The sequence below is a fragment of the Mus pahari genome, chromosome 2 (assembly GCF_900095145.1).
Source record: "Mus pahari chromosome 2, PAHARI_EIJ_v1.1, whole genome shotgun sequence".
In the NCBI taxonomy this organism is placed as follows: domain Eukaryota; kingdom Metazoa; phylum Chordata; class Mammalia; order Rodentia; family Muridae; genus Mus; species Mus pahari.
The window spans coordinates 157,678,607-157,687,211 of record NC_034591.1 but is presented as its reverse complement, the minus strand read 5'-3'; the positions used below and the strand labels follow the sequence as shown (position 1 = coordinate 157,687,211).

The following is an 8,605-nucleotide window of genomic DNA, read 5'->3' as shown; positions in this document are numbered from 1 at the left end:
ATTTTTTCTTCTTTTGAGCAGACCATTTTCTTTGGAAGAATTCAGTTTTGCCCATGAGCAAAATTCCTTTCTCAGGAGAACTCTCTGAAAAGGTGTTTCTGGTTCATTACCGTTTCAAGTAATTTTTCTATCCTGTTTTAGTATTTTTGAAGTTAAAAAGATCATGCTGATATTTTCATTTAGGAATTTTCCATTCCTGATAAATTTAGCGCTGTGATTTTTCCACTGGCATTTTCAGTGTTGATTTCGTTATTTGCTACGGAGTGTATTGGTAACGCTGGGTTTGCCATATTGTAGGAAGTGATCTTGTTCCATCCTGTGTGTGTGCTGCAACAACCCCAATCATTTTCTGATAGTCTGAAGCAGTATCTAATACCCCACTTTGGCAGGCTCATGATGTATCTAGAGTGGGGTCAATTTACAAAGACCAAGTGAGGTCTTCTTTGGGCTCACTTCTCACACTGACTGCATGTACTGCTGGAGGCTCATTACTTGCAGACTTTTAGCCAGCACTGTAGACCTTTCCTTTAGGTTTGTGAATGCTTAATACTTAGACAGCTGGATGTGCAGGCACAAACCCATCACCCTAGCACCTGTGACAATGCACCAGGAAGACTGCCACACTCAAAGCCAGCCTGGGCTGCATACCAGGGAGAGGCCAGCAGGCAAGATAAAACAAAGTTCACACGGACACTCCAAGGAGTATAAGGAAGTGTGAAGTGACATCTATAACCCAGTACACTCGCCTGTGGCTGAAATATGAAATAAGTCTTTCGGGAAATAATACTTATTTTCACTATCTGAGATGTATGTGTTTATTTTTTTGTCCTTTTTCCTTTTTTTTTTTCTTTTTTGAGCCAAACTTTTAGTCTGTTGCCCAGGCTGGCTAAGAACTCGAGGCAATCCTCCTGCCTCCACTTTCCAAGTTCTGGGTTGACAGGTGTGTGTCCCCACATCTGGCTCTAACCAGAGGATTCTTAACGAAATTCATAGAAAACCACGACTAGCATCCCCCTTCCGGGCGGCCGTCTTAGGAAACACTAAACGTAGACTCCTCTAGCATGCTTGGCAGCAGCAGTCTGTCCAGGAGGCAGCAAAGGGAGGCGCGGCTGGTCTGTCACCAGCGCCGGGTCCCCACGGCGCTGGAGCGTGTCCTTCGCGCGGCTCGCGCACCTATCCGAAGGGAGGCTGGGTGGATGATGCAGGGCTCGACCGGTCCCCCTGCTCTCCAGCTCAGCCCCGCCCCTCTCCTCGGGCCCGGCGAATTCAAATCGGCCCCGCCGAAGGGCAGAGCGCCGAGAGATCGATCGCGCCCGCCCCGCGGGCCGCCATTTTTGGAAGGTGGGAGGAGAAAGGCAAGGCGGGTGGGCGCGGTGCCTGCTCTGCGGGATGCTGACTGGACTTGGCGGCTCCCCGCAGCACGTCAGGGCTAGGGCAGCACGGCCGGCCGGCGCCCTTCCTCCGGCTGCTTCTCCGGAATGAGGCCTCGGCGGCCGCGCGGGACAACTCGGTTCCTGCTCGGAGCGTGAGTGCGGCGCGCGCGCGCCCTCCCTCCCTCCCTCCGCTGTCAGTTGGCGCGCGCTCCCGACGTCCCTCTCCGCGCGCCCCCGACGTCCCTCCGCGCGCCCCCGCGGCTCCCTCCCCCCGCCCCCCCCCCTCCGGCGCTCGCTCGGCGCAGACTCGCTTGTTTGTTTCTGCAGGAATCCTAGCAGAGGCCGAAGCCGCCGTGATGCCGGGGAAGCTGAAGGTGAAAATTGTGGCCGGTCGCCATTTGCCGGTGATGGACCGTGCCAGTGACCTGACGGATGCCTTCGTGGAGGTTGGTTCCTGGTCCTGCCCCTCAGGGCGCGGGGCGCTGAGCCCTGCCTGCCCTTCCCGCGGTCCTCGGCTCCGTGGAGAGATGCCCGCCCGACCGCCCCCAGCCCGTGGGATGTGGCCATCGGTCCTGGACGCGTCCCGCTGCCGAGCCCGCGGTGTCCCTCGGGGTCAGGGCGTCGGTCGGTCCGACCACCTGCCGGTCCGAGGCGTGGCAGCGGAGGCGCTCGCAACGCCCTCGTTTGCGGTTAGGAGGTGAAGGGCCATTGCTGCAGCAAGTCCCCGCAGCCAGCCCTCTGGGGACACCCGCAGCCCCACGGTGCGACTACATCCAATCCGTACCCCAACACCATCTGAATCATCAGTGCGAGTCACCCACAACAGCGGCACTTCAGCTGTCCTTGTGTAGACTGGTAGGGAGATGAGCTGTTTCAGGGTAATTTATTGCCTTGAGGTAGGAAGTCAATTAAGTGCTATGGGTTTCAATTGCAAAATTGCGTTTTAAGTCTAATGATTAGTTTAAAAGTCATGCAAATTAGCACAGGCCTACTGTCCGGAAGTTAATAACTCAGAACCTGAAAGAAGCCAAGGAGAAATTGTAATAAAAGTTGACATAATGAAGCAGACCATTAGAGCAATAATCATTTGGGCTATTAATGCCTAGGGTTCAAAGACCTATGACAGTATACTTATACTCAATATATTCTTAAACGTTCTAGAACCTAATTAGCTGCAATTCACTCTATTTTTTTATTTTATTTATTTTTATGGCATTTGTTGAGTTCAACTTAATGTTTTTTTTTAAGATTTATTTATTTATTNTATGTAAGTACACTGTAGCTGTCTTCAGACACTCCAGAAGAAGGCGTCAGACCTTGTTACGGATAGTTATGGGCAACCATGTGGTTGCTGGGATTTGAACTCCGGACCTTTGGAAGAGCAGTCGGGTGCTCTTACCCACTGAGCCATCTCACCAGCCCTCAACGTAATTTTTTATTGAAAAACAAAACAAAACAAAACAAAAACCAAAACAGTTTGCTCTTGGGCCAGATGTCAACAGAGATCTAACGATGACTGAAGTTGTATTGCCTTTCAGGCAGCTTGGAGAATAATCCACACAGCTGATACTAATAGCTAATATGTATTGAGCTTCATTATTGAGATATTTGTGTTATGTACTTTTAAATCCTTAGTCTTTACAGCAAAGCTGGTAGGAGCCATATCCCTATCTTACAGGTTAGGCAGTGGAGTCCTAGAGGTGGAAATAATGTGCCTACGATGATCTATCTTGTAAATCTCCAGAGACTAGCAGCAGTCTCTCTCCCATTATACCATTCCTGCCTCTCTAGACAAGATGCTGAATGTTATATTTGAGTGAGGGAACTTAAGTTTGTATCAGAGTTTAAGAAAACTCTAAGAAAGTAACAGTTGAGCTGAACCACGAGGAACACCCAAGATTTTCCAGACCAAAGGAATGCCAGAGGCACAGAATTTGGTAAATGGAGTGTTCAGGAAGCCATTTTAGTATAAGGTATACCTGGAGTAAAATGTGGGTGTTGGAATTTGGAGATGAAGCTAGAAAGGTGGTTTGGAGCCAAGCCTCTCTCTTTCTCTCTTCCCCCTTTTTTTTTCTATATTCCCTTTGTAAGTGGGAGAGAGTTTTCAGCAGAAAGGAGATTTTTTTTTTTTAAATTAGGTTGTCCATGAGATGGTCTGAATACGTATGATATTTTATTCTGAAGGTAGAGTTTCACTAAACTGGTCTAGCTTATTTTGAGATTAAAATCCTAACTCAAGCCAGACATGGTATACACACTCTAAATCCTAGTGTTGAGGAGGCAGAGGCAGGTGGCTCTCTGAGTTTGAAGTTAGTGTGTTCTGTAGAGTTCCAAGGCCAGCTGGGATACATAGTATGTCTAAAGTAAGTCAGTGAAGTAAAAGCCTGGCTGTTCTGGAGCTCACTCTGTAGACCACTGGCCTCTGTGTTCTGAGTAGCTGGGGTTACAGAACTATGCCATCAAACAGCCCTTTCCGTAAATAGGTACTGACGGTTGTTTGCTGGGCCCCGTGCTATTCTGGTCTAGTTGATATATGTATGATGATGAACAAGATGACTTGGTTTCTGACTTTAAGGAACTTTTGGTGACTAAGATAGACATTTAAAAAGTACAGAACTTACGAAGTATAGAATGGGAATTAGGAAAAATTGTTATGGGTGCCATAAAAGAATACACTAGAGAATGGTAAGGATCATCAATTTTAGGTTGTAAGGTCAGTGTCAAGCAAACACCTGTTGGATGAGAGGCGTTAGCTAATGAGAGCCTATAGCCTGTGTCTGTGTGAAAAGATGAGGAGGCAGAAAAGAGGCTGGAGGAGACTGCTGTGTTTCAGGAGTGTAGGAGCATGCAGGTGGATGCCTCTTAGTGAAGGGAAGGGAGATTAGTATGAGCCACATTTGGGGAAATGATCAAGTGAGGTAGATGGTGGTGAGAAAATTGGTCTGGACTATGGAATAGGGAGTGTCCTATAGATAAGAATTTCATGGCGTAGTGGTGCATGCCTTTAATCCCAGCACTCGGGAGGTAGAGGAGGCAGGTGGATTTCTGAGTTCGAGGCCAGCCTGGTCTACAGAGTGAGTTCCAGGACAGCCAGGGCTATACAGAGAAACCCCGTCTCGAAAAAACAAATAAAAAAACTCAAAAAACAAAACAAACAAACAAAGAATTTCACATGGAAAGACAGTTGTATAGTTTTGAGCTTTGTCATTGCAGATCTTCAGTGCTATTGGCCATCTGGTTTTCTAAAACAAGCTATTGTAGAAAATATTTAATCTCAATTGGGGCTTTTTATCCCACCTTTGATGTTCAGTTCTCAGATAAAAGACACACAACCTTTATATTTATAATAAGCCTTAATCAGCACTTTAAAGCACATCTCCCCGCTAAGCTGTTATGTCTACTTCCCTGCCAGTAACTCCACAGTATGACTTGCTGTGTTCCATCTGGGCTGTTCTTAATTCAAACTGGCCAGCCCTCATGGCCATGATTCAAGATTCTTACCCCATGGCATGGAAATATTCTCTCTCCATCTATTTCTTCCTCACCCTCTCCTTGTAGTCTCTCCTCAGACTCCAAGCCCGGGAGGATAAGGGGAAGGAAACTGTCATGGGTATGTGAAAAAGAAGGAAAATAACAAATGTCTTAGTAGGTTGGTGAGGAAGCTTCTACAAAGAGGAAACCCTCAGTTTTTAAAAATAATTTCTTATTTGATGTGTACAGTGCTTTGCCTACATGTGTACATGTTGCACCACGTGCTTGACTGGTGTCCAACAGGGTTAGACGATAACATCGAGCCCTCTGGGCCTGGAATTGAGGATAGTTGTTAGCTGCCGTGTAGGTCCTAGGGAGCAAACTCAGGTCCTCTGCAAGAACTGTGGATTTTAACCAGAGCCGTCTCTCTTGCCCCAACCCTCAAGTGTTCAAGTAGCACTGAGAGGGAAGAAATTAAGACATGGAAGTGACTGGGTGGGTCAGCATGGAAAGTTACTGAGCGTTTGTGAAGTTGAAGTCTCACTCAGGGACTTAGGATTGGAATGCTTGAGCGAGAAAGTGGCGTAAGCGGGCCGTGGTGCAGGAAGAGAGGAGAGAAGTCTGTGCTTCTTGACGTGCACATAGCTTTTAGCAATTAAGGAAATAAGATTCTAGGACATAGTGTCTAATAAGAGTAATCCTGCAGGAGGGAGGAAATTAGCAGGAAACGGAGGATAATGAAGGATTACAATTAAAGAGATAAGCTCTGTGATGTAGACTGTAAGTAATATAAGCTGGTGGGAGAGGGGGCACAGGGAGCCTAGGCCTCTAGCTCCTAACGAGAAACCCACCTCCTTCATGCCCTCCAGCCTTGCCAGTGACAGCTGTAGTGTGCACTGTCATGCCTGGCAGCTTATGAGAACTCGTGAGGCTATCTCTGGAGGATAGTTAAAAGGCCACAGGGACATAGAAAATGTCTTTTTCACAAGATTAGGACCACCTTGGTGATGGCAAAGCCAGGGATAGAACATATGTAATTGGAAGGAGGGTTGGTGTTGAAAAGATTAGGAAGTGAATGCTGCTTGGTAAAAGGGTTCAGATTGTTGAGCAGTCTAGAACTTGGGGCAAGAGTCTGTTTAGCAGCCTTCTCAGCTTGTTCCTTTGACAGTGCCCTGAGCACTGTTTGTAGTGGCCTGTGTGCTCCTGTACTGTAGACTGCTGTCCAGCGTGCCTGGAGTTTCCCATCACTTGTCTAATAGAGTGCACTCAGAGGCATTTATGTCTATTCCCAGAGAAGGTTGCCAACTGTCTTTATTATTTAAATCTTATGTACACTGATAACGAGTTTTAAAAGTTAGTCAATGCTATATATAAAGACTTATAGATGTAGTCACTGCCCAGCGTAGGGGGATGCTAGAGCAGTGGGCGGGAGTGGGTGATTGATTGGGTGGAGGAGCACCCTCATAGAGGCAAAGGAGAGAGGGAATGGGATTGGGGGGGTTGTGAAGGGGTAGCTGGGAAGGGGGAATATCATTTGAAAATGTAAATGAATAAAATGATTAATAAAATATATCAGAACACTAAGAAACTAAGATTTGATTCCCACTGCTCAAAAAAAAAAAAAAAGTCACTAATAATTGCTCTTGTATTAGGAGAAAAGATTTAAAAAATAGAATACCCTTTTTACATTAAAATGTAAATTAAAATAAAAAAATATTACAACTGGCTTTAAATCATGCTACCACATAAATATAAACCAGGTTACAGATCATATCAGTGTAGTTTATTCAGAAATAGTTATTTCATTGTAAAATGCATTTAATTAAAAAGCATTTACTTTGCTTGTGCAGGTGTATGTGTGCCATGGTACGCAGGTGGCGGTCAGGAGGGCTTTTTTCTGTCACTGTGGGTTCTCAGGAGGGATCTTGTGTAGTCAGACTTGCGATTCATTTTTCCACACTGCACTTAAGTTTTTAGTGATTCTGTGATCTAACCACATTTGCTTGAATAACAGATCAAGGTCCAAGTTGTGTTTGTTGGCTGAAGGAATTACTCTTCTATGATGTGAAGACCAAGTTGTAAGGATGGTTTTTCTTGAGCAGAGGATGGCTCTCAGTGGTGAAATGTGCAAGGCCCTTGGCCTAAACACCAGTACAGACAAAACCAAAATGTTCTTTCTGCAGGAATCTCTAGGATGAATAAGACAAGGAGTTTTAATAAATAGATCTTCATATTAGTGTTCATGCTACATATTGGCTAAACTGTACTGTCCTTTTCTGTTTATCCAAGAGTCTGAGGAAACAAGGAGGGAAAAATAAATATTTAATCAGTATTTTCCATCATACCAGGTATTTTCATGGATAATGCATAATCATGAAATGTCCTGATAACCTTGTTTTTAGAGGAAAAAGCAGTTTTGAACAAGTTAAGTCACTTGAGTAGAAAATGCTCTACCCCACTGTGGGGCTTTCAGTTAAAATCCTGCTGCTCTAAAGGAAGTTGTAAGATGTTCATTTAATTGCTGAGTAATAAAATCTCCCTTGAAGTAAACAAGACTTAAGGAACTGTGGTTTTCACTAGAGGGGGTCACACATAGTGGCCATGTGTGGTCTAACATTTTTCCACTTTTGTTTATTGAAATGTGGGGATGATAAATCTTTAAGTTATCTTGAGTTGTCAGTTGACAAAGAGAAAAGATAAATTATCAGCACAACCATATGTCTAGTCATAAGAAATCCCTTTCCCCCAAGTGTGGCATTTAGATAAAAGCCAACACCCACTCAGGGACTGGGGAAATAGCTCCTACCTGCTATAAAGAAGCATTCTTATCTGTGGCAAAGGGCCAGCCCTCTGGCTTGGCCATCTGGCTTGGCCATCAGCATTTGCCTTTGGCATCTAGCTTACCAAGGGCTTTGCTAGCTTCTAGAGCCCTTCAAGGTCTACTCAGCAAGTACGCCAGGTTGCAGGGTTCCCTTCTCCCAGGTACTGATCCCTTACAGCTCTGGTACTGTTTTCTGCATTGCCTCTCTCTGCTTTCCTAGAGACGGACAGACAGCCGTGACGGTTTGGAGTAAACTTTGCCCTTTCCACCTGGAGTGACTATTTTGGTTTCTTTACTGTGCCCATGTCATTCACTACTGTTGTGGAAAAAAGAGGGCTGTGAGCTTAACTTAGAATTAAAACACTGTGAGCTCTCTTTGCTTTGAGTCAATATATTTGGATTTTGAGTGGTTTTGTAATTCTAACAAACTTTTTACCTCAAATATAGGTAAAATTTTAAGTAAACAACTGTGTATGTAAAATACTTAGAAGAACTTCTGTTCCTTGCTTTCTAAGGTGTCCTGATTGGACCAGGCCTTCGTGCACTCCGGTGAGCAGAGAGCTAAAGCTGAAGGTGCCCTTGAGGCTGTGAGTGGCAGCTGCACCTGTAGTCCCAGCCACAAAGAAAAGCCATGCATGGGCTGTATTTTTTTTTAATATTTTGATTTTTAATTTATTAATTCTTTTAAAATGTAGGAGTACACCTACATGGCAGATGAGGGCATCACATTCCTTTATAGATGGTCATAGGCACCAATTGGTTGCTGGGAATTGAACTCAGGACCTCTGGAAAAGCAGTCAATATTCTTAACTGATGAACCATCTCTCCAGCCTGACTTTTTTTTTTTTTTTTTGGTTTTTTGAGACAGGGTTTCTCTGTATAGCCCTGGCTGTCCTGGAACTCACTTTGTAGACCAGGCTGACCTCAAACTCAGAAATCC

The 8,605-nt window shown here is 45.1% G+C and overlaps 1 protein-coding gene across 14 annotated transcripts in view; it reads left to right on the top strand.

Moving 5' to 3' along the window:
* Nucleotides 1-1,300: 1,300 nt before the first annotated feature.
* The window catches only part of C2cd5 (C2 calcium dependent domain containing 5), an 83,971-nt gene continuing 76,666 nt past the window's right edge, over nucleotides 1,301-8,605 (top strand). For 9 of the 14 annotated variants that reach the window (XM_021191810.1, XM_021191808.1, XM_021191811.1 and 6 more), the window contains exons 1-2: nucleotides 1,301-1,525; nucleotides 1,701-1,819. In XM_021191810.1, the coding sequence (XP_021047469.1) occupies nucleotides 1,730-1,819 (90 nt within the window). In that variant the 5' untranslated portion in view covers nucleotides 1,301-1,525; nucleotides 1,701-1,729. The remainder of the gene's footprint in view (nucleotides 1,526-1,700; nucleotides 1,820-8,605) is intronic. The other 5 variants (XM_029534112.1, XM_029534106.1, XM_029534146.1 and 2 more) reach the window with 1 other exon arrangement.